General features: G+C 38.4%; 1 protein-coding gene across 2 annotated transcripts in view; it reads left to right on the top strand.

Moving 5' to 3' along the window:
- The window catches only part of LOC138333129 (solute carrier family 23 member 1-like), a 64,031-nt gene that overhangs the window by 5,578 nt on the left and 31,285 nt on the right, over positions 1 to 27,168 (top strand). Inside the window, exons 1-2 of one of the 2 annotated variants that reach the window (XM_069281273.1) lie at positions 5,640 to 5,834; positions 13,110 to 13,317. In XM_069281273.1, coding sequence (XP_069137374.1) covers positions 13,138 to 13,317 — 180 coding nt within the window. In that variant the 5' untranslated portion in view covers positions 5,640 to 5,834; positions 13,110 to 13,137. Of the gene's footprint in view, positions 1 to 5,639; positions 5,835 to 13,109; positions 13,318 to 27,168 lie in introns of those variants that run through there. The other variant, XM_069281272.1, reaches the window with a different exon arrangement.

A 27,168-nucleotide genomic window follows, 5' to 3' on the forward strand; every position in this document is an offset into this window, starting at 1 on the left:
TGAATCTATTGGATACACTTCCAAGGGCAATATATGCCGGAGAAAATAGTTTTGAGGCTGATTTGGTGGTTGAGATGGATCATATTGTCATGAATTGCGATGGTTTTCTCGCCAGAAATAAATATGTTCAAGTAAGGCAATTAAAAGTGACTATTTGTATACATAACTATTCCAAATAATAGTAAAAGCAGCCAACAAATCTTTTGACCTCAAGAATTTTGTGATGTTCACATATAAAGAGATAAACACCTTATTCAATATTAACAAATAGGTTTAATTGTACATTGAAAACATAATAAGAGACTGCACAATGATTGTAACGTTCAACAGTTCAGTTTTCTGTTCTTACGACAGCAGTATTCGGTTAATTCCTTAGTTCAGTTATCTGTTCTAACCAGTTTTATTCATTTCTTTCATCACTGTGATCAATATCGTCATCATCACAGCTCTCTGAGGGAGGAACATTTAGACACGTGATGCCCTTACATTGTCCTTGTCCGCACGCTAGAGTACACAGGAAGCCATTTTTGCAACAGGTGCATACCTTTTTGTTGCATTTTCCACTACAGTTGCACCTGATAATAGTGAGGAGCTTCTCCAGTGCAGCAGATTGAGTCATCCAGATTGGATGTAGACCGTCAGAAGATTTTGTCCAACCCCAATCTTCTGGATTAAGGTCATGTCCCTGCCAAACATGCACCTGGTGATAAGCCCGATAACTGTGCAGGATGGCAGCATCGTTGGTCGGTGGAAGTTTCTCTGGTGGGACGAAACCAGTAGATGTTGCTTCCTTCTGCTGGAACTTCACAACCCGGGCATCCGTTAGACTTTCTGTTGCTGAGGTGCCATAGATAACTAGCATAGCGTCTATTCCTGATTTCGCAATTTGGTCCTTTGAAGATGATGGAGAGACCAAAGCGGATGCCGAGTGTTGTAGTGCTTCATATTTTGTACATACTGTCGCTTTTCCTACTCCATAGGGTCGCGAAGTGGTATCACAACCACTGAAGGCGTGAAGGAACAGAAGGGAATATGTAAGAAGAGGATCGAGTTTTTTCTTCAGGGTAGTGATACAGATCGTCTGTTTTGTCGTAATCATGTACAAATTTTCACTTTCGTCAGAAGCATCTACGTGATACACCAACAGTTGGAGCACGTCGGTATCATCGGCGATGACGTCGGTTGACTTCGTTGTCGCAAACAATCATGCTACTTTACATATTTTATAGTCTGCACCACCTATCGCGTGTTGAACCTAAAAACCCGCGTCGGTTAGTTATTCTGCGAGGAGGTTGATGAAGGCTTGTTTGTTAGCCCCGTTTGCGAGGAATGCTTTCTTGCTCATGGTAAGTCGCATCTCGGGGGATACCGAGACGGGAGCGCCAATGTCATTTCCTTTCCGTCGACGGTTGACCTCGTCTTTAGTGCTGGACCATGGTATCCATCGAATACAACACAGGCATGTATAGCTGTCTCGAACATACCGGGTGTACATAGCACAGATCTCCTCATAGGTAGAGTTCTTTGGCCACGAGAACTTGCGCAGCAATCCACCTCCGTCAAGGACAAACTGTAAGCTCATGTCGATCATATCCAGGGTAATGCATGACGGTGCCAGTTTGAGAAGATGGCGTAAAAGTTGGACTTTGTCACCAATACGCATATACATCTGTTTGTCGAAGAGAGAGGGAGAGAATGAACACAGCTCATATTTGAAGAGTTCCGGGAGGCATCGTTCATACCTATGATGAGGAGACGCTGATACAGACGTTGAGGCTCCATTTCTATTCTCTCACCAGATGCTGTTTTTACATGGATAGCAGAAGCCAATGTTTTCACTTGATTCTTTTGGGGAATTTGTACTTTGCGACCGAATATCCGACCATGGAATGCAGGATCTGATCACCAACGCGTTTAGCATCGGCTGCATTGACCGATTCATTTCCAACCAACCCAGTGGAAAGGCTTTCAAATTTGTCTGTTTGTTTACTAAATTGCTTCCGTTCAACGAACACCTCCAGCAACTTCTGTATGTCAGGCATATCGCGTCCAATTCGCGTTTTCGATAAATCACGATGTCCATCTCCTTTATTCACAGAGATTCCTGCTATCTCGAAGATTGATTGACTGACCTCAGCGCATACCGGTCTGGAGAGTAGAAAAAAAGACGAGTGCTTTCAGCGAGGACACGACCGCACGTAAGACCTCCTGTTGACTTTACACCAGCCATTAGCACTTGATCGATGAAGAGATCTGTGAATATGTCTGACCATACACCATCACTTCTCCTAACAGGGAATAGTCCATTCATAAATGCGGGAACTGCTTTAGGATCTCTTTGGAATACTTTCTTATGTTGTCCCATATTTCGGATATCTTCAAGAGAAACTTTTTCTCTTTGGATCACCGTATGGCTTAGTGTGGCAGGTGTGATGGCACCCATCTGACCCATCATGTGAACGACATCCTCACCATCCAGCGTCTTTGTATTGTGGTCAACGTTATCTGCAATGAGGTGCAGCAATAAATCATCCAAGTCGCCTACTTCTATACCATTTGTCACAGCTGCATTCTCTTTGTATAAATTTGCCTCTTGGTAGGATAAACAGAAACCCAAATTGAATAGCAGATCAATCAGGTCGCGGTGTCAATACTTCTAATGTTCTAATGTGACGTTCAAACCGACTTGTAACGGAGATAAAAAGGCCATGGGACACGTGGCGCTCATGATCGCTTGACCAATTGATGCACACTTCAGATCGGCTGTTTTACCCTTGATTATTGTCTGTAGAAGTAGACGAACCGACGGAGGCATGATGGCTAGGTTGTGATACATAGACTTCATATCCGAAGCATCCGGATAGACGTCCTTATGTTTGTCAGCATTTTTAATGTCATTCCGTATGTAGTTGCCTACAATTTTTATAAGCTCGTCTATATCATCTGAATCATTTTTTCATCTTAGTGTGTGCATCTTGAATGATCTGCTTTAAGTTCGAGTTGAGCGTCGCGATGAGTGGCCTCTGCTTTGATGATGTGATGGAAACTCTGTCACCATAATGTGCGTACAGTTGGCGTTGGAGTGACTTCCTGGAATACCCTTCACCATCACCAGCTCCTCTTTTACAAATTGGGAATCCAAATGACGCGATGTCATGAATAACTGGAAGCATCTTCGATGGTATATAGATTCTTCTGTCGGTAAGTCGTGGATACAAAAAAGTCTATCTTTAAACTGCTTTGCCCATTCATCTGCCCGATTTGCATAGCGTTCCAGAAACGTTTTCTGTACGTTTAACACCATCACATGACTGAACTCATATTCAGGGTGTTTAGGACAACGTCTAGCCTTTTCCTTATCAACATATTTGCCACAATGATAGCAGTCAGTTCGGAATGAAAATGGTGTAACCTCCGATCGAAGTTTTTTGCTGAATGCTGGAGTTCATCATGTTTTCTTTTCTGTCCGTACCGTTTGAGATTGGTATGCTTTTTCCGACATTCAGTATGTACGCTTAATTTTTTGTTTTCATCAAAGACATTCATTGGCAAAGGTGATTCCGGATTTAGTCCGTTATATTTTTCGGTGTATTCATTGATTGTCGCGAGACCTTTTCGTCTAACAGATTGAAAGTCTCCGTCAGATATCACTTCACCACACAGTATACAAGTAGGTTGTGACAACATAATTACTCATTTATAATTCTGAAACGAGAATAAATCAACAATTATATGGTTTGTGAATACATGAATATTTCATATTTAGCTTTTCATGACGAAACAAGGCTGCAAAACGAAGAGAGATAACTGCAAAAAATACCGAATGACTAGAATCTAGTAAAAAAAATACGCCGAAAGTGGAATATTTTGATGTTGATATTGAGCCTAACCGCTTCAGTTGATTTCTTATCACTCTATTATTGTTACCAAACGATCGATCCGCCATCGCCAATTCCATCAAAATTGACACCTCAAACATATCTATAGGTCGCTTACTTCCAGAATTATGAGCATACCAAAAGTTGATCAGACTTAACGGCTGCCATCTTGGATTTGTGTCGAAAACGAGGCATTGCCATGCAGGGATTCGAGTAGACTTTTTTCTGTGGTTAGATGAGCATTTACATTAACTAAATCAGTTGAGAAACCTTTGTTACAATATTTGTCCAACCCCTTATAGGGGAAAAAATTCATTGCCTAGCCTAGAGTTCTATTGAAATTATCGCATGGAAAAAAATGTTTTATGTATTACTATTTTCTTCAAAAGAATTATAATTTGCACCTATCTTTTGGTTTACATCTAAAAAAAACGGTTTATGTTGAATAGTTTTAAAGTTTAACATCTCGCTCAGGTAGGCACAATGACGAGAATTCCACCTTTGTCGATTGACGTTCGGGTTTATCACCTCGTCTGCATCGCTATTGTCAGATTGCATTGTTCGGTTTATAACAATGCGTTAGCATTAGGGTGCTGTCGATTTCAAGTAATTTGAAAGCCTCTATAGCCAATTTTAGATACGATGTCATCCAGTCTACCGAGTTATTGATAAAAAGGGGCTAACAAGGCGTGTTTCATATTTCGAAAAGGTTTAGAGGTCCAATGATTCATGTTTATAATTCAAAATAAAAGATAAATTTTCTGATCAGTGGAAAGCATAATCTTTACATAATTACTACATTCAATATTATATATGTTTTTACTCAACTGTTTCAATTTTTTTCCTTATCAAATTTAAGCGGTTTAGAAGAAAATTCGAGATATGAGAATTATGGCTTGAAGTGAAAGTGCAATGACCGAATTGACCACAAGATCTAGATAAACTTGGTCAAAATCAAATCATGACATGTTGAAGATAGCAGATCACTCGAGTTCAAATCAAGGACAACTGGCGAGTCTCGATAATTAGATTGGCGGTTTCCTTTTCTTAAGATTAGATAGATATATTCCACTCTAGTTCCATCCTCACCCCTTCTTTCGTCGGTTCGTCCTCCGTTCTCTCATAAACTCGCGGTCTTTCCCAATTTAGAAACATCTGACAATTGTTTGTTGTCGTTAACAAGTTCAAATGCTATATCTAGTGTCATCACCAGCATGTATATATAAGGAGACTTATTCATTAAATATATTGTATTTTTTTTTTCTGAATCATTACATTGTTTTTATTACTATTAGAAAGAAAGAAAGGAAGAAAGAAAATAAAGAAAGAAAGAAAGAAAGAAAGAAAGAAAGAAAGAAAGAAAGAATTGTTTTATCAAATGTTCAATAACATATTTCACATTATTTTAATTATTTTGCATTAATTCTTGGTATCATGCGAAGTGCATCGGCAAAGCTAATGTAAAAATGTATGCATAATATGCATTTTTTCTGTATTTTTTACATCATTATTTCAAAATGCTTTAAAAATTATCCTCGAACATTAAAGTGGGATTGTGTAATCATGTTAGAAAAAAAAAACTCTGTACATGTATGTAATTTGGGACCGAGACGGAATATCTGAACGAGAGGCGAAATTTGCCCCAATCTCTTTACAAGTACCATTATGTATGTTCGAGTTACCCCCCTTCTATACTTCACATCATTGCCCACTCGTGTGTACGCATATGTGACCCGGTGTCGAGGCAAATTCCGTTCGTTTTGTAAACATAATGTGTGTCACGCTGACACCGGCTGTATACATGTGATATTGTACAAGATTTTACGGTACAGTTGTATGCACTTTCCGGTTGGAGATACGACTCTGTCACGCTGTTTACGTTCGACAAAAGGGGCTGATTTTCGGGGACATTTTAAATTACACGTTTTTTCATCCAAGCGGACACAGTTACATAAGGTAAGCTTTCCCACACGTAATGTGTTATAAAGCCAAAATAAACGTTACGCAAGTGCACGCTCGGCCGTTTAGGATTTAATGCGCGTTATGCGCTCTCTTCATTCATGAAGAGAATTAAACGTTAGGCTACTAATGTCGAGAATTAGAACATCACGTGCTTAACTTATGAAATGGTCATTCAAGCTCTAGAGAGTTCTAGGAACCTTTATGAAAGCGTACAGTAAACCTTTAATTTCAGTCTAATATGCTGCATGGTAATTGCATATCGTGTAGGCCCCTATTGAAATATATTAAATGTCAATAATTATCAAGATCTGTAGTAACTAATTAGTAGGAAGGCCGTTTTTAATTTAAATTTTAAAATTAAAATAAACCACGCGTGCCGCTCTGTAGATGATTGAAGGAACACCTATTCATTAGCTACATAACGTCATGTTTTTCACCAGCCTTGAACCATCAAATGGAGAAGTATTAAAAAAAATATCGTGAAACCATGGTTTTATAAGTATTTACAACAGGTTATTAATTTATAGTGTCATTGAATCTAAAGAAAAAAATATAAATCTGTATACATTTAAGGAATGTGATATTTATATACACCTTCACCTATACCAGAAGATATAAAACGAATAAGATACATCGATTAGAATGTTGAAAGTGTACTTGAAGCACGGGATGTGATGAGCATTTTAGTTTGGGTTGTTATGACCGGTTGAACTGGTGGCACAAAAACATGCTCATTCAAATAAGAAGTAAAAATATCGATGATATATTCCCCTCTCTTCCCCTCTCGATCCTCTCTTTCTCTCCTTTTTCCTCCCTCTCTATGTCTCTTTTCTCTCCATCCATTTCACTTTTACAATAATGATGTTATTATTTCAAAAAGCTAAAGCCATCTTATGATGTATATATGTTTGACGTAGACGGTATTGTAAATTGTAATGAAGAATCCGTTTATAAACTAGATACAACATGTGCCAACCAAATCTCCTATCGATCGGGACAATGTATACTAGCAAGTTACACCGCGCAGTTTAACATGAATGGTGATACAGTTAATTGGTATGCTCTTCCGCTACTCCAACACAAATGTGTTAATTAAAGATTAAGACATTATTTAATAAATTAATATCGTTCAAGGCTATTTAATTACAAAACATACGTGACATAGCCATTTTGTCTGTATGTCCGCGTACAGATGTCCTGATGCCACCTGCCTATTACATATATGTACTCTACATGTGGTGGAAAGTTAAGCTCATTCATGATAGTTCCTCATCCTTGTCCTGATGTTATTCTGAGTGTGGGTTTCATGTTTATATAAGAGCGGTGAAGTTCATGGACGCCATTCGATAACAATCAATTTTACAAATTAATTCTGTAGAAGTTTGAGGATTAACATGTTAAATATGCTTCGATGCTGTTTGTTTTTATTACGAATTCATATGTTGCACTTCTCTCCACACCTGGCGACTGGAGGTGGTTCACAACACCTGTCACTCGTGAAAAATGATGACGTAATGACGGGAAAAACTTTCGATCATTCCTAGATGAAATATTTGACATATGATACATGTAATGTACAACAATAGCATAACAATTTATCGTTTTTTTTTTAAGTTTTACTCTCAAATACATCTGTATACATATCGTGATGCGTCTACAACTGACATAAAAGTTTGGCGTGTATGGGTTTTTTAATCAATGTTCCCATTTGATAACTTTATGCTAGTCTTGGGTCATGCATGTTTATGAAAGGTCATGAACTTCGAATAAAGGTGTAAAAGTCGTGTCGCGGCGTTTTGTATAATTCAAACACAGTGCTGTCGTTTCCAACACTCGTACCCCGGTCATATATATACAAAAAACGGAATAGGTACAATGTACATAACTTATGGTTGTTGATTTAACGGAACAGTTTAACGGAAGCACAAGTAAGTTGTATTCGGCCCTCTTCAGGGCACACATTTATAGCTAAATACAGGGCATTTAGAGTTGCGTTTAGAATTAATCCTTTCACAAAAGGTATGGATGAATGGAGGTCATGCTGGACAACGGAAAGACAAGAAATTCCTCACTTAGATAAATCAGGTGATAATACAACAGAAGCGTTGACATTTCACGCTTAATACCTTTAATGAATTTATTTGACTACTACTACAGTCCAAAGAATTAATTTGATTCACACATTCAAATGTCATTCAGCACCTTTGACCATTGCATTAAAACACGGTATTCGACCTATCTGCTGGTTGATATGCATCTCAGCCGTGTTTCTATGAGCGAACATGTACATCAAATGAAACAACTGGCATGGCTTTCTATCGATGTTTATTGTATACATATTTAGATAAAAGCATTAGACGTACCTATTATTATTGCAACTGACATTTGAGAAAGAAATGAACTACTTCATAATAAAGCGTGGTATCTGATATGCATATATTTAACTATATCGGTAACCGTCGACATTCACTTTTGTTTTACTGACTAAATATTTTTGTTGTCGACAGACAATATTGACATTAATGCTACATATTTCCCAGAATAGCACAACGCTGCACAAGTGCATTTATGTCAATATTAGCACGCTGGTAAATCACAAGAAATACTATACACTAATATATAGAAATACAAGTCTATAGTGGGTCTTGGACTAACCAGCGTGCTAAATACCTATGGTTAATGCTATCAACCGTGGCTCTCAGACGATCCCAGCCTCTTGTCCAGCAGACGTCTATCCCGTATGTGTACATCCCTCTTGTGTGGGCCCTAATGTGCACATCTGTCAACTCTACAACATGGCCCATACATGTATGCCTCTGTGTGACATTAATGGGTTTATAAAATTATAAAGTGTTACTGTATATAGTACACTGTGTCTCGCGTACATATTGAGCCGTTAAGTGTCCTGTTTGTGTACAGACTGTCCTCATGCACTGGTCATGTCTGTATGCGTTCATGACTAAGATCAGATTATACATGGATAAGGGATTCTAAATCTTAAGAATGAAGAGAGATTTTGATATATTTGTAGAAAACATGTGTTTTATATCGCATTAAAAGCTGTGATATTGAAGTGTTAAAAGTAATTGTAGTATGAAAATAACTATGATGTAATTGTTCATAATGTATACTCGAAAACAAGATAAAATACATATGTTCAAATATGTATTGAAATACAAAAATGAGCTTGTTAATGTACATAAATAACCCAGGTTTTAGTAAATTAATTTTCTCTAGTCTAAGTACTGTTCGTAAATACTTGTAAATATACATCATGCTTAAAGAGCCGCAGGCTATGACCTTATCTGTTAGAGTAGTATATATATAAACAAGATATTAAATATTTCCCGGATACCGTTTTAGCTTGTTGTCTCATTGCCATCATTTTTTCCACGTGATTGCACGTGAAAAATCATTTGTCTCTTTTACACTACATGTATATGAAAAAAAAATGTGGAAATAAATTGTTTTGCTACAAAGACACAACAAATATTTAAAAAAGAATATTTCCCAGAATAGCTTTTATAAATAGCCTTCCATTTACAATTCATTCCTGGAATATGCTACACGTAGCATGTGTTTTGTTTTAAATATGAAAACGTGGCATGTTTGTATCCGGTGTAACATTGAAAACTGACCCTGGTTTTAATTCAACCTGAGGTCAGTTTTCAACGTTAAATCGGACTCTCAAGAATGTCGTTGATAATGAATGATCTCGTCAAAACGGACACTTCTAGAATTCATTATCGACGAGGAATTTGGTTTCGTCTATTTTCTAAAGTATGTCGGTTTTTTGTCAAAAATTACAAGTCGCAGTCCGGACTGTTATTTTTAAAGGCCCATTACCTTTCCGGAGCAAAATATAAAGGTTTCTTAAAAAACATTAATAACATCAGAAAATGCATACCGATGACCTAAAATAAGGTTACGACACCAAACATATGCAAAATTTCCTGCGAAATATATGAAAACAGTGGAGAGTCAATATGGGAAACGTTCATACGACCCGCGTTATGAAAATAAACATTTTATTTATTTTAATCAAATCGTTCAGAAGGTGATGATAAATGTAGTATTAACGGTAAGTTAATAATTTTTTAAGTATCTACTAAAATATCGATCTTGTTTTACATTCCCATTTTAAAAATTAAAAGCCGTTTCGGAAAGGTAGTGGGCCTTTAATCATTTTGTCAAGGAAGCGTTGACAACGATATAAATATCCTCGTAAACAAACACCACAAATATCGCCTAGTAGAAGTGTTTGAGTAGGAATCAGGACTTTCACTTTACACAACTATTCCAATATGTGCTTTCCTGTACATTGTAAGTTGCATGAACGCAAACATTTTCTTTTTCTATTCCATATGTATTTGTTCCCTTTTCCAATCGATCTCTTGCTCACTTAAATCTTTATGGGTCGAACTAAAAGGAATTGTAAAGTATTAAAAATGAACGAAACACCTTGACCATGGAAATCAATGGTCACCTCTAGCTCGCGAGCTATAATCTGAAAATAAGCTGGACCACGCTTTGTGTAAATAACAAAAAAATCCATAGACTACCTAGCTAGTCAAGGTTCAAATGTAACAAAGTACAATTACTTGTCAACTATTGGGGTCAAGAGAGTTCTTAAAGTTCAAATAACAATTACTTTCTCGGTCAGGGATTCGACGTTGAATGCGACCTCAGGTCAATTTTCAAAGGGGCAATTTTCAACGTAACACCGGTATGCAAGTTATGGTGCATTTACATTTTATTATGTGATTAAATGATTTTTTTGACTTTTATTTAAGTCTTCTGACTCATTTGTAAGATATATATCCATTAATACATAACATTTAAATGGTGTACCATATAATATAAAGGTAGCCAGTACTACATTCGGAAGAGTATAACAACATAATTCATTGATAAAGATCTTTTTGCTTTACCAGCCTTGATGTATTTTGTAACTTTTTTTTCATTTTTCACATTGAAAGATTTTATTAATTCATGTAGACATGGGTTAATGAAACATTTTTAATGATTTTTACGGATATTAGAGTAACATGGACATTTTAAAACAAAATAATTTTCATCTTCAACATCATTTAAATTACACAAAGTACAAATTCTTAAATGTTGTGACCAGTATTCGGTAACGACCCTTTTCTTCATTCAGATTGTGTGTGCGCAGAGAAGTGAATGTTCAGCATTAAGTCAATTCTCATATGTTGTCTTGCTAAAGCTTAATCTGATTTATTGGCAGACGTGTTGATTTATTTCCGCTCGCCATGTCTCGCTCTCTTAAATCTGAATATATTTTTTTTTAGATTTAAGACCATATTCACAACCTTCAGAACACAAACTCATAAAATAGATTTAAAGTTTACTATACGAACCACGATAATCGATTGGTTAATTAGAAGGGCGAATTCCTCACTCACTTTCCATCGATCTCCAAGTAGAAATACGAGTGTACGTCTGCTCATGATCAGTTTCCCGCCATTTTTAATTCGGTTGCATATATCTTATTTCAGTCGGGTTTTATACTTCGATGCTTAATCGACATACTTCATTTTCTGATAAAGAGAAACAAAGATTAAAAAAAAGAATGAAAATGAAACACTGGAAGTTTTACTATATTGATAAAGATTTGTGCTAGAAATAATGTGTTATTGTTATATTTTCATTTGAATGAATGCCTTTGTGACATTGTCATCTGTATCTCATTTCACAATCAAACAATTGTGGGGAATTATCCCAATACTTTTATGATTCATGCATTGTAAGGACAAAATTAGAAATGGATTTTTAGTCGATTATTTTATCATCAAGCCACGAATTCTTCCATCAAACACAAAACACAACACATTTGTAACGTCTTGAAATGAAATGTTGTGAAGAATAGTTGATTGCGTTCTTGTTTTCTATCCGACAAGTCAGAAAGTCATGGGTGAAATATCATGTCTCAAATGACATGTATTTTATGAACCCAGAGCTCGCCACACATCCATATTAGGCATTGGTGCTTTATTTAGAAAAGATCAAATCGATTTTTACTCGTATTAAATTAAACTCCAAATTTCAAATTCAACGTTATTAAAATACAACAAACTAATTAATTTAACAGCTTTTGTGAGTGACATTTGTTTGTCGATACAATTGAGGTATGAATTTAAGCAAGCTGTTTCGGTGAAAGTTATATAACAATCAACAGTTGTTACTTTAGGATAAATGACTCGCAGACGTGTAACTGTGTTTAAGTTTCTGTGATACATGTACATTACATGTATGTACTAACCTAAATCATCATAGAAATAACGGATTGTTTTTTGTTTTTGTTTTTTTGTTTTGGGTTTTTTTTTTTTTTGGGGGGGGGGGGGGGGGGGTATTTAAGTGTTGATATCTTGCTTTTAAAATATTGAGTGCAATTTGATGTGTACTCCAACACGAAGCGGTTTATCATGACAGTTCACTCAGTCTTTTGTGTTCTATCTCGGTAACCACAAAATCTATTCAAATTAATCATTAAACAATACTTTACTGAAGTATTTTATTTAGTTTTAAGACATTTTCTATAAAAATCATTACGCCGTTGTCTCAGCCAATCAGAAGCGACGATAAAAACGTCGACACCATTTTGTTTTCCTTCATGAGCTGATTAAGTACATTTGAAGCCAAATAAAATACTTGCTACATGCATAATTGAATTATTCAATAATAATAAATAAAAGATTGGTGTAACAGGAGTGAATAACTCATGTATATATATTTGTATGTATGCCGATTAGATCATACCTCGTGTTCTCCGAGTCGTTAGTAATAGTTCGGAAGTCTATAGCCAATTACGTTTTCCTGTCACTGTCAGTCTGCAAGTGTTATATAACCGTCTATTTCATAGCTTGTTCATACTTATAGTGTATACAGTAAGGAAAATGCTATCATATTTATTTTTTTCTATTAGTGCTATAATCAAGTTGTTGGTCAGACTTCCGTTCACTTTCGCTCACTTTTTTAGTCACATACAATTCTGCTTTAATAGTTAAGTTAAGTCCGACTATCGTTCATTTCCGCTGACTTCCGTTTTTTCTATCATGCCGTAAGCGTTATGTAACAGTATTGTTTATTGGCTGATACTATAGGTATTGTTACAGTATAGTATTAATAGTTTTTTCTGTCTAACTGATACCGAGCCTAATTGTAACTATATTTGTTCACGACTAGATAAGTGTTACACTAGTGTACATTTATGTGATATATAAACACATATTTGATTTCTTTCCTCAGTGATAAGCTCCCAGTGGGTCCGGACGCCATGGACGGCAAGACGGATGTGGATGGTGGGAAGTTGAATGGAGCCTCTCCTAACCACGTGGTTATAGCTCATGATGACGCGGGGGAATCGGCGGAGGAACACCACCAAATGTCGGAGTCGCTCATTTACAAAATCCGGGACAACCCTCCTATGCACTTGACCATCCTGTTCGCTTTCCAGGTAAGGATTACTTTTTTTTTCACGCAGAACCAGACATTTCGGGAGATAAGCGTTATATGATAATATCTATAATTTATAATGTTAAATGAGAATTTGGTGGTAATTAAACGTAATGTCGTATAAGCCAGGGTCATTTAAGGTCGGGCTTTCCTGCAAAAAAAAAATGTGTTGCGTGTGTAAAATGCCTGCATATGTTTGTATGCTGCTGTAACAGGAAGGAACACTTGCCCTTTTGGTAATGCTACCTAACTGACGCATGCCACCAAAGATACTGAACAACATCCTGCCCGGTCTCATTATACTTACAAACCAGTCGTCCCACTCTAGTTATTCTGAACGATAGACAGGAGCGGAATTTACCACTTCAATAGACTTTGAAGTGTCGTGTCCCGATCAGAGGACAGAACCCAGAGCCTTCCTCAAATGGAGGGCTGAAGTTGGTTGCGAGTTCCTAGTTCCTAGTTCCGTTTAATAAACGGAACTAGGAACCAGACCCGAGTTCCGTTTAAGCTTATACGGAACTAGGAACCAGACCCGAGTTCCGTTTAACATACATACTGGCCAACGAGCGGAGTTCCGTTTATTAGGATTCCTATCTTTAACTGCATGTTCAATTACCTATTATATACAGGAATCGTACTTAGAGCTTCCATGAATACTACAGCACAGAATTAATTTCCTTATCACAAGTTTCCTTAAACGGATCTGACACCTAGACTCCAGTTCCGTTTAACTTAAACGGAACTAGGAACCAGACCCGAGTTCCGTTTAAGCTTATACGGAACTAGGAACCAGACCCGAGTTCCGTTTAACATACATACTGGCCAACGAGCGGAGTTCCGTTTATTAGGATTCCTATCTTTAACTGCATGTTCAATTACCTATTATATACAGGAATCGAACTTAGAGCTTCCATGAATACTACAGCACAGAATTAATTTCCTTATCACAAGTTTCCTTAAACGGATCTGACACCTAGACTCCAGTTCCGTTTAACTTAAACGGAACTAGGAACCAGACCCGAGTTCCGTTTAAGTTTATACGGAACTAGGAACCAGACCCGAGTTCCGTTTAACAAACATACTGGCCAACGAGCGGAGTTCCGTTTATTAGGATTCCTATTTCTAACTGCATGTTCAATTACCTATTATATACAGGAATCGAACTTAGAGCTTCCATGAATAATACAGCACAGAAATAATCTCCTTAACACAAGTTTCCTTAAACGGATCTGACACCTAGACTCCAGTTCCGTTTAACTTAAACGGAACTAGGATCCAGACCCAAGTTCCGTTTAAGCTTATACGGAACTAGGAACCAGATCCGAGTTCCGTTTAACATACATACTGGCCAACGAGCGGAGTTCCGTTTATTAGGATTCCTATCTCTAACTGCATGTTCAATTACCTATTATATACAGGAATCGAACTTAGAGCTTCCGTGAATAATACAGCACAGAATTAATCTCCTTAACACAAGTTTACTTAAACGGATATGACACCTAGACTCCAGTTCCGTTTAACTTAAACGGAACTAGGAACCAGACCCGAGTTCCGTTTAAGCTTATACGGAACTAGGAACCAGACCCGAGTTCCGTTTAACATACCTACTGGCCAACGAGAGGAGTTCCGTTTATTAGGATTCCTATCTCTAACTGCATGTTCAATTACCTATTATATACAGGAATCGAACTTAGAGCTTCCATGAATAATACAGCACAGAATTAATCTCCTTAACACAAGTTTACTTAAACGGATATGACACCTAGACTCCAGTTCCGTTTAACTTAAACGGAACTAGGAACCAGACCCGAGTTCCGTTTAAGCTTAAATACGGAACTAGGAACCAGACCCGAGTTCCGTTTAAGCTTATACGGAACTAGGAACCAGACCCGAGTTCCGTTTAACATACATACTGGCCAACGAGCGGAGTTCCGTTTATTAGGATTCCTATCTCTAACTGCATGTTCAATTACCTATTATATACAGGAATCGAACTTAGAGCTTCCGTGAATAATACAGCACAGAATTAATCTCCTTAACACAAGTTTACTTAAACGGATATGACACCTAGACTCCAGTTCCGTTTAACTTAAACGGAACTAGGAACCAGACCCGAGTTCCGTTTAAGCTTATACGGAACTAGGAACCAGACCCGAGTTCCGTTAAACATACCTACTGGCCAACGAGCGGAGTTCCGTTTATTAGGATTCCTATCTCTAACTGCATGTTCAATTACCTATTATATACAGGAATCGAACTTAGAGCTTCCATGAATAATACAGCACAGAAATAATCTCCTTAACACAAGTTTCCTTAAACGGATCTGACACCTAGACTCCAGTTCCGTTTAACTTAAACGGAACTAGGATCCAGACCCGAGTTCCGTTTAAGCTTATACGGAACTAGGAACCAGACCCGAGTTCCGTTTAACATACATACTGGCCAACGAGCGGAGTTCCGTTTATTAGGATTCCTATCTCTAACTGCATGTTCAATTACCTATTATATACAGGAATCGAACTTAGAGCTTCCGTGAATAATACAGCACAGAATTAATCTCCTTAACACAAGTTTACTTAAACGGATATGACACCTAGACTCCAGTTCCGTTTAACTTAAACGGAACTAGGAACCAGACCCGAGTTCCGTTTAAGCTTATACGGAACTAGGAACCAGACCCGAGTTCCGTTTAACATACATACTGGCCAACGAGCGGAGTTCCGTTTATTAGGATTCCTATCTCTAACTGCATGTTCAATTACCTATTATATACAGGAATCGAACTTAGAGCTTCCGTGAATAATACAGCACAGAATTAATCTCCTTAACACAAGTTTACTTAAACGGATCTGACACCTAGACTCCAGTTCCGTTTAACTTAAACGGAACTAGGAACCAGACCCGAGTTCCGTTTAAGCTTATACGGAACTAGGAACCAGACCCGAGTTCCGTTAAACATACCTACTGGCCAACGAGCGGAGTTCCGTTTATTAGGATTCCTATCTCTAACTGCATGTTCAATTACCTATTATATACAGGAATCGAACTTAGAGCTTCCATTGAATAATACAGCACAGAAATAATCTCCTTAACACAAGTTTCCTTAAACGGATCTGACACCTAGACTCCAGTTCCGTTTAACTTAAACGGAACTAGGATCCAGACCCGAGTTCCGTTTAAGCTTATACGGAACTAGGAACCAGACCCGAGTTCCGTTTAACATACATACTGGCCAACGAGCGGAGTTCCGTTTATTAGGATTCCTATCTCTAACTGCATGTTCAATTACCTATTATATACAGGAATCGAACTTAGAGCTTCCATGAATAATACAGCACAGAATTAATCTCCTTAACACAAGTTTCCTTAAACGGATCTGACACCTAGACTCCAGTTCCGTTTAACTTAAACGGAACTAGGAACCAGACCCGAGTTCCGTTTAAGCTTATACGGAACTAGGAACCAGACCCGAGTTCCGTTTAACATACATACTGGCCAACGAGCGGAGTTCCGTTTATTAGGATTCCTATCTCTAACTGCATGTTCAATTACCTATTATATACAGGAATCGAACTTAGAGCTTCCATGAATAATACAGCACAGAATTAATCTCCTTAACACAAGTTTCCTTAAACGGATCTGACACCTAGACTCCAGTTCCGTTTAACTTAAACGGAACTAGGAACCAGACCCGAGTTCCGTTTAAGCTTATACGGAACTAGGAACCAGACCCGAGTTCCGTTAAACATACCTACTGGCCAACGAGCGGAGTTCCGTTTATTAGGATTCCTATCTCTAACTGCATGTTCAATTACCTATTATATACAGGAATCGAACTTAGAGCTTCCGTGAATAATACAGCACAGAATTAATCTCCTTAACACAAGTTTACTTAAACGGATATGACACCTAGACTCCAGTTCCGTTTAACTTAAACGGAACTAGGAACCAGACCCGAGTTCCGTTTAAGCTTATACGGAACTAGGAACCAGACCCGAGTTCCGTTTAACATACATACTGGCCAACGAGCGGAGTTCCGTTTATTAGGATTCCTATCTCTAACTGCATGTTCAATTACCTATTATATACAGGAATCGAACTTAGAGCTTCCGTGAATAATACAGCACAGAATTAATCTCCTTAACACAAGTTTCCTTAAACGGATCTGACACCTAGACTCCAGTTCCGTTTAACTTAAACGGAACTAGGAACCAGACCCGAGTTCCGTTTAAGCTTATACGGAACTAGGAACCAGACCCGAGTTCCGTTTAACAAAAGTACTGGCCAACGAGCGGAGTTCCGTTTATTAGGATTCCTATCTCTAACTGCATGTTCAATTACCTATTATATACAGGAATCGAACTTAGAGCTTCCATGAATAATACAGCACAGAATTAATCTCCTTAACACAAGTTTCCTTAAACGGATCTGACACCTAGACTCCAGTTCCGTTTAACTTAAACGGAACTAGGAACCAGACCCGAGTTCCGTTTAACTTAAACGGAACTAGGAACCAGACCCGAGTTCCGTTTAAGCTTATACGGAACTAGGAACCAGACCCGAGTTCCGTTTAAGCTTATACGGAACTAGGAACCAGACCCGAGTTCCGTTTAACAAACATACTGGCCAACGAGCGGAGTTCCGTTTATTAGGATTCCTATCTCTAACTGCATGTTCAATTACCTATTATATACAGGAATCGAACTTAGAGCTTCCATGAATAATACAGCAGAGAATTAATCTCTATAACACAGATTTTATTAAACGGATCTGACACCTAGACCCTAGTTCCGTTTTGCTTAAACGGAACTAGGAACCAGACCCTAGCTCCGTTTAACACAAATACTGGTCAACCAGCCGGATTCCGTTTATTAAAATTTCTACCTGTAATAAGATGTTTAATTACCATTATAATTCTGAAATCAAACGTAAAGCTTCCATGAATAATACAACACTTAATTAATCTATATAACAGAATTTCTTCAGCGGGTTTCACACCTAGACCCCAGTTCCGTTTAACTAAATCGGAACTAGGAACCAGACCCGAGTTCCGTTTAACACAAATACTGGTCAACCAGCCGGGTTCCATTTATTAGAATGTCTACCTCTAATAAGATGTTTAATTACCATTGTAATACAGGAATCGAACTTAAAGCTTCCATGAATAATACAACACAGAATTTCTTCAACGGGTTTGACACCTAGACCCTGGTTCCGTTTAACTTAAACGGAACTAGGAACCAGACCCGGGTTCTGTTTAAGCTCAAACAGAACTAGGAACCATATTCGAGTTCCGTTTACTTGATCGGAACTAGGAACCAGACTCGAGGTCAGTTTAGAGCCGACGCTTGCATAGATGTGACTTTTTTAGATATTTTTTTACAGGAATTGTCTTTGAAATTTCAGGACCATGTAATCAAAGTAAAAATCATTTCAGTGTAGATTTCTTTACACGAAGTCGACAACGAGACCTGTTCTGATCTGTTTAATATTTATGCGGATCTAGGAACCAGTTCCTAGTTCTGTTTAAGCCGATGTTGGCCTATACATTGCCTTTAAAGACTTTAATGAATATCCTGATGCTTAATAGTGTACGTACGTCCGTCCGTCCGTCCGTCCGCCTGTCCCTTTTAGTTCTTTTTTTGTTACCAAGAAGTCTTAAATTGCAGATGTAGGTTACCTTAGTGCCCTTGTTCTGCATATTACATTTTTGGGCCAATCGGTCAATATGATGGCCGACAGAGAAACACCTTTGATTTTGGTAGTTGAAGATATTTATCTCTATTAAGCACCAAAGGGATCTGTCTGAAATTTCAGAGGTTGGTTTCCCCTAGGTTCCTAGTTGCGTATAAGGCATTTTTGAACCGATCTATCAACAAGATAGCCCCAAATGGGCCATTACAACTCAATCAAAACAAAATCAACAAGATGGCCAAGAGGCAGTCATCTTGGATTTTAAAATTTATTGTTTAAAAAGCAGAGAAAATATTCCTCTTTCGTCAGACATACATCATTCTTTGGTACGCGCCAAGAATCCTCTAAGATATCTTGTAATATATACTGTCATCAATCATTTCGAAATCAGAGCTTCAATTGTACATTTCATTGTCAAGATATTACTTTTCCTAATCGCAAAGCATCTTGAGCGGGGCCTATTTTGACGTGTCAGTGTTCTAGTATTTAACAGTAATCGTCTTCGGAACCTTTAGGAACATATAATCACAGAAAAACTCAATATAGCGTAGAAACGGAGTCGAAAAACCATGCCCGAGTTCCGTTTAAGATCATACGAATCTAGGGATTAGACCCGAGTTCCTTTTAACCCAACGCAGTCAAATTCCATATTCAGTTCACGTGCTTTTACTGACCAATGAGTTCGTTTATTATGATTCCCACGTGTAATAAGATGTTTAACTGGACATTTTCATTGGACAATATGACGGGTGTTTATCTAACAAGGAAAAGTGGTCAACGGCATTCATATCTTGACTCGAGTTATGAAGAAGAATTTTTCCTCATCTCGCACGCTTAAGTTAGCCCTGTTGCACCTCAGTTTTGGTCAAAGGTTCAAGCCCCTGGTTATGCAATACACGATAGACTGCCGTCCTCTTTGCCTGCTAAGCTTGAGTGTTGAACTCTGGAAACTTGGTCAATGAACCAGGTAGTGTTCGGCTCCAAGGAGCACCACACGATGGAGAGGCTGTTGCGTCTCTCCATCCAGAATGTCATATATAAACTTGAAAACTTCTGCCCTGAACAGGACATTGAGAGGATTGGCTTCTTTGAAGGTGTCATTACTCGTCAATGTCAGACGTGGTCCCTTCTGCCTTTTTTGAAGAGAATTCAGACGTTGAAGGCCATTACCTCACAGAGGTCAGCACCACCAAAAAAGAAAGCTAGAAATTCTGCTCCCACTGTTATATGCGACCGAAGTCAAAGCCTTATTTCAATAGTAACATTGGGAAGGGTAGGAAGAGTACAAATCATTGGGACAAGACGAAAAGTTCCTGATTCGTCTCTCCGTCCTTGATCGTTCCATACGAAAGGTCTGTTCTTGAGAATTCAGCCAGTCTCAGATTCAAGTCCTCCTCTCGTAAATTAGGGTTTGAGTAAGGCAACAATTCTCCATCTGTGAAGGTCTCGATATTCCTCGTTTTCATCTTCCTGTAGGAGATCGTCAGTCCACCTTCTTTCTAGAGTCAATTGAAGGATATCACCCAGGACCCTTGAGCCTTTTCTGTAGTGAAGGATCGGTTTGGCATACCATACTTGCGGCATCCGCACTTTGTGTCAAAGTATGTATTTTTCCCTCCTTCGGGGGATCCGGAGATGGCAGTTTCCATCCGGGAGGAACTAAGGACCATGCTTTTAAAGGGCGCGGTCTAGAAGGTGCCTATTATGGACTACACACACGGCTTCTATTCCAGAATAATTCTGATCCGCAAGAGGTTTGGAGCTTGGTGTCCCATCAACTGCTGCTGGTTGTAGTGTGATTTCTGCACTCTAGGGAAGACATGTTCACAACTATGTCGACGAATTCCTAAAGATCCATCTAGTTCGGGAATCTTTGGATCGGAACACCCGTCTGGTCATGAAACTTTTGCGTAGAGTTGGCTTAGTTCCTTAAAGAGTATGAGGTTCCCCTTCTTAAAAACATTGTCTTCTTGGGAAACCGTTTCCACGCGGTTCATGGTGTTGTCATTCCAACTTTGAAGAAATTCGAGAAGGCCAGAGATATTCCTGTGACCTTCATCGGCTGGCCCCTCGTTGGTATCTAAATATTCTGTGTTATCTCAACTCATGGGGTATGCTCGGTGATGTACTCTGAAAGGCAATTACAAATGTATTTCAGGGGGTTTCGTTGTCGTCTATGCCAGCTCCCACCGTTAACATGTTCACGGATGTGTTCATGGAAGTGTTAGGGGCTTACCTCGACATCCATTGCCAGTCGATGGAGTGGTCTGGGGAACATGCAGAAGATGATGGCTCTTCTGTTTTCTCTGCAGACATTTTAGAAGATTCTGCATTCCAATGCAGTTTGAATGGCTACGGACAACTCTACAGTGGTCGCTTATCTGGAGAGAAAGGGACACCAGCTCACGTCCTTTGTGCCCTCGCTATCAGTATTTCCGTATTATCCCTATCTATAAGGAAATGCAGTTAACAATTTTAGTCAAGCATCTTCCAGGAAGCGCAAATGTTCTGGCGGATAATCTCCAGGCGGCGCCAGCTGGTTATGACAGAACGGCATCTATATCCCTCGACCTTTTTGTCTCTTTTCTCAATAATCAGTTGTCAACCTTTGTCTCTCCGTGGCAAACGAAATGGCTTGGGCCATGGACGCAGGGTTCTACAGAAGTTTCCGGAGCATTATTGCTCATTCTTTCCGATAGCGCCACTGTTGCCGCGTCAACCCTGGTTTTCGGAGCTCTTGTAGTTTCTGGTGGCTCGTCCTCTGGTTCTCTCACCAAAAACCAATGTCTTTCGTTAGCATCGGCCCCAGACGTTACCTTCACGCTTGGACGTGATTTCAGGAGTCCTAGCTCAGACAGGCTTTTCTTCGGATATGTCAGCTCGCATCGCCCGATCAATTTGGTCTTTCTCCTCTGCCGCCTTCCAGTCACGCTGGAAGATCTTCTTTGATTGGCGTCAGGAAGATTGATCCGGTCATGGCCTCTGCCCAGCTGATTGCGAGTTTCCTTCTCTGTCTTGTTTAGGGAGCACAATCATGTACTATTGCAGGCTATCACACAGCTATTGCCAGTGTACTTTCTTTCCGTGGTAAACCAGAGGTAGGATCTTCATTTCTTTGTCTGTCTTTATTCGGGGGTTCAATCTGGACAGGCCTAACGTACAGTAGTTAGCTCCACAGTGGAACCTAGAACTCGTTTTAGAGTCATAAATGGGGGCTTCGGCTTCTAATGGGCCTTTAGGATCGGACTCCATAAAGTTTTTAACTTTTAAGACTGTCTTTCTGCTTGCTGTTGCCTCAGGCCACATGAGAAGTGATATTTATGCATTGTCTTTTCGCTCTTCGCGTATTTCATGGGCAAGAGCTTGCTCTGCCGTTACCCTTTTCACTGATCCTGAAATTTGGGCAAAGAATTGGGAACCAGGTTTTTCGCCCCATTCCATTAGAATTCCTTTCCTGTCAGTCTCTATTGAGTCTGGGGAGAATTATCAGATGCTTTGTTCCTGTCGGGACCTTAAAACAGGGTCAGCAGGATATCTCCTTCCAGTCCATCTCCACATTGATATGTCAGGTGATCAAGATTGCTTATGAGCCGTCTAATGATCAATCTCATGCGGAATGCAAGGTGAGGGCTCATGAGGTTAGAGCCCTTGCGACTTCTTTGGCTCTCCGCAATAGGTCCTTGTACCAGGACATCAATGTCTTCTGCCGTTTGGCGTGGTCAGTCTACTTTCACCTCCGGTCTCTGTCCTTCCACTCTGATGGACTGTTTTCTGTCTGTGACTGTTCCTCCTCAGTAGACATTAAATGCATTTATGGTCTTTTAACCTTATGCGAGCAGGTTTCACAATGGTGCACCTCTTTCCACGGGGAGGTATATCCGTTTTTTACCTTTGTTCATTCAACCCTGTTTTATATTCTCTGCCTGAGGCCTGTCCCCTACATTTACCATTTGACTGGGCTGCCTGGCTTCGGACTCGCCAATTACGGTAAGAAAGACAAATTCGCATACTAAAGTTATAGTAGCGTATTACTGTAAAGAAATTGAGGTTTTTCAATGTAAAACCAATTTACATGATGTAAAACTAACAATGACTTTATGGGGTTCCACTCTTCTGTCCTCCCTCCCTTTCCTCCTCAGTCATTTGGCCTCGTGGCTACATAGAGGTGTTTAGGAAGGGACATAATTCTATATACTCTCGTCGAGTACGAAATAAGGTACGGTAGGGAGACGGGATTCTCAAATATAATGTTTTCAGGGCTATAAAAATTGGTGTATGTAGTGAATTTGAATTCTAAAGTTATAGTAAGTATTATATCATGAAAGTGGCTTAACATTGAAAAAAACTCTAATTTCCTTATAAAAGACTTCTTCTCTAAAACTAAGCACGATATATAACAACTCATATTGCAAAGGTAGTATCTGTATGGGGCGAGGATACAAAATTATAAAAAGGGTGTGGCTTATCCCCTTGGGCCTGAGGGGCGGGGCCAAAAGGGGTCAATTTGTTTATTTCCATATAAACGACTTTTTCTCTGAAATTAAGTATGGGATAGTACTCATATTGCGATGGTAGCATCCTTAAGGGAATTCAAAATTGTAAAAATGCTGGGACTGACTCTCTACCACTATTGATTAGCACTCATAATCATATGATATTGAAAGCATCATTATATGATGGAGATTTAAAATTAAGCAAATCGTGGAGCCTGTTTTGCTATTTCCAATTGTAAGAGTTTTTGTGACAATTACTTCATAAAACAGGTGATTCTTCGTGATCTATTTTGTTGACTCACGGAAGGATATTCTTAACCAAGATCAATAGGTACAATATACGTGTATATTTCGAAGGCAGTTTTTGTTTATGCTTGCAGTTCGATAAAATGCACATCAATTTAACAAGATATTAAAAAAAATATTATTAGAATATTAGAAAAATATTAATTTGAAATACTCCTTCACATAAAAATAACAATAAATGGAGAAAAATAATCTGGAAATCTAAATATTTCGATGAAACATTGTTAGATTTAAAATTAAAAATAAAATCCTTTTACCATGGGGATTAGATAAAGATAAAAGTAAAAATCGTATGTACTGGGCTTAAACGGTCTAGATCTGTTGCTAGGAATTTCCATTTAATTTCAAAAGAATTCCGGTCTCATTCATAAACGCCACACGTCGCGTTATCACATAACTTCACTCGGTCCTTTGGACCAGTTGAGCTAAAATGAGTAAATGCTATGGCAAGCCAATTTAAAAATTATTGAAGGAGCAAGGTCCATCCAGAATTTGATCGAATTATATAAGATATCATATATTATTATATTCGATATCAGGCCCTTCAGGTCAGATGAGCTTTACAAATGTCTATACAAGCGTGGGGTTATACGGAACTCAGGTCTGGTTCCTAGTTCAGTTAAAGCTTAAACGGAACTCGGGTCTGGTTCCTAGTTCCGTATAAGCTTAAACGGAACTCGGGTCTGGTTCCTAGTTCCGTTTAAGTTAAACGGAACTGGATGGAGTCTAGGTGTCAGATCCGTTTAAGGAAACTTGTGTTAAGGAGATTAATTCTGTGCTGTATCATTCACGGAAGCTCTAAGTTCGATTCCTGTATATAATAGGTAATTGAACATGCAGTTAGAGATAGGAATCCTAATAAACGGAACTCCGCTCGTTGGCCAGTATGTATGTTAAACGGAACTCGGGTCTGGTTCCTAGTTCCGTATAAGCTTAAACGGAACTCGGGTCTGGTTCCTAGTTCCGTTTAAGTTAAACGGAACTCGGGTCTGGTTCCTAGTTCCGTTTAAGTTAAACGGAACTCGGGTCTGGTTCCTAGTTCCGTTTATTAAACGGAACTAGGAACTAGGAACTCGCAACCAACTTCAGCCCTCCTCCTCAAATGGGCAAGCGCTCCACTCGAGGCCGAAAGTGATAGTGTTCAGGGAGGTGTTAGGAAAAACAGAGAAAGTTAAGATAATGGAGAGAAAAGATAAGGTTCCAAATTTAATCGCCTTTTATTATCATCCCATGGTGACATCAGGTGAAATTCTAACGCCATGTCTAATGGTTAGACTAACATTAACGATATTGTGTAGCTCCAAAATTTGTGAACATGACATGGCAAAATTCATATAATATACTGTATAACATGAAATATTCGCCAGCAATTTTCTTCTGTTATTTGGAGCCTTTGAATTGTTTTAATGAGTACATATTCACGATTAATATTTGTAACAATGATATTTGCAAGGTGTGAATTTCATCACGATGTTTTTTTATATTATTATTCATGATTTCAAAATGTTCCCCGATCAAATAACGACGTTAAATCATATGTCATATATAAGTGTCTAATTGGTCAAAATAAATATGTTAATAAATTCAAGCTGACAATGCATGTTCAAAAGCATGTACGCGTTGTAATAATGGTAGCGAAAGAAATGACATTATTCGATAGGAGAATGTCTTATAAACAGTAAAAAAAATCATCTTTGTTAAATGTTTTCTAACCTGCATTAACAACTTCAAGAATAAATTCATACGGGAGAAATATCACAACGACTTTGAGTATATATTGACCCTAGAAATTCCATTATGTTCATATGTATGTGTCGATCATAAATCGAAATGTCAGAGAGTCTTGACAGCAGACATTATATATCTATTTTTTCTCTTTTTTCTTTCTTTTGTTACTGTCTTTTTGTTTCATTGTGTTGCTTTTGTATGTCTTGTAATATATTTTGAAAATGAATGAAAAATAAATTTTTAAAAATAAAACCGGGTTAAACGTCAGAACGAATTTGAGAGAAAACGTGGACAAGTTCTGGCAGTATATATATTGACCCTAGACATTTCATTGTGTTCTTATGTATGATACGCTGTGTATAAGTACTAAAGCTGTCGACAACTAGACCGCGAAGGCAGGGCTTGACAGTAGAATATATAGACCCTCGAAAAATGGGATGGTGTTGAGATGTAAGATATGCTGTTTTATCATTATAAGCAATTGGAGATGTTGGTAATAATCTCTTTGAGTAGATCTAACTGCAGTGCTTTCAATTGTCATTAAATTTTCAACATGTATGACGTAAAAACAAACCAAAACAAAGAAACAAAACTTATGAATTAATCCAGTCATTGCCGTGTTTAAGGTTAGGCCAACTTCATCGAGTAAATATGTTTTGACATAAAAAAATCATGGTTCTCTGTGCGGCAACAGATGGGACAGGTAGTTTGGTAATTGAATGTCTTTAGTTTTATTAGACGTAGTCCATAAGTGGATATAACGACGGTGATAGTGACCCCTGGAGTATCGAGGATGGGTTATAAGCTAAAAGAAACGATTTACACTCATATTTCATTCCGTGTGCTTGAAGTAAAACAACGAGAAGATAATTTTGTTTTTAAATTAAGGTTTCATTTGAAATGAACTTTCTTCGCTCTATCATTTAAAGGACCAATGATGTCGTTGATATGAATTCAGCTCTGATTGTGTAAGCATCAAACATTTTATAATGGCCATAGGGTCTGGTCTTCAACCATGTTATGTAACTTTGGCGTGTCATTGTACAATTCTACGGAGGTTGTTAGGGGTGATGTGCTGTTGCAAGGAGTAATTTGAGATTTCGGTTACATGTAGGTTCACACCGTTCTCTATAAAAGTAGAAAATCTGAGACTTGCTTTGATAATGTGACATGCATTGATGTCGAATAAATACTTAAAATTTATGCGATCGGCTGCTTTAGGAAGGGCAGCATGTATGGTCAATGGACGAGCGCATCATAAAAGTTGTAGGCACACGCATGTATTAATACTATTTTAGAGAGCAACAAGTGCCAGTGGATTATCTAGGGGCTGAATGATATTTGGTATTTCATTTTGATGTACTTCATAGCCTGCATGTTTTATATGTGTAAATGTCATGGATCATGGACTTTTCCTATGAGGAATGTGGGCGATGTCAGTGCACCATTGTAGTATCACTTGATGTTTCGAAAACAAAGCCCGAGAGTAAACATCATCGTCGGAAACCTAAGCCGTTTTTAGCTCACCTGCCCGAAGGGCAAGAGAGCTTATGCTATAGTGCATCGTCCATCCGTCTGTCCGGCCGTCCGGCGTCAACTTTTCCATTCAAACAACTTCTTCTCCGAAA

This window comes from Argopecten irradians, chromosome 10 (assembly GCF_041381155.1).
Source record: "Argopecten irradians isolate NY chromosome 10, Ai_NY, whole genome shotgun sequence".
In the NCBI taxonomy this organism is placed as follows: domain Eukaryota; kingdom Metazoa; phylum Mollusca; class Bivalvia; order Pectinida; family Pectinidae; genus Argopecten; species Argopecten irradians.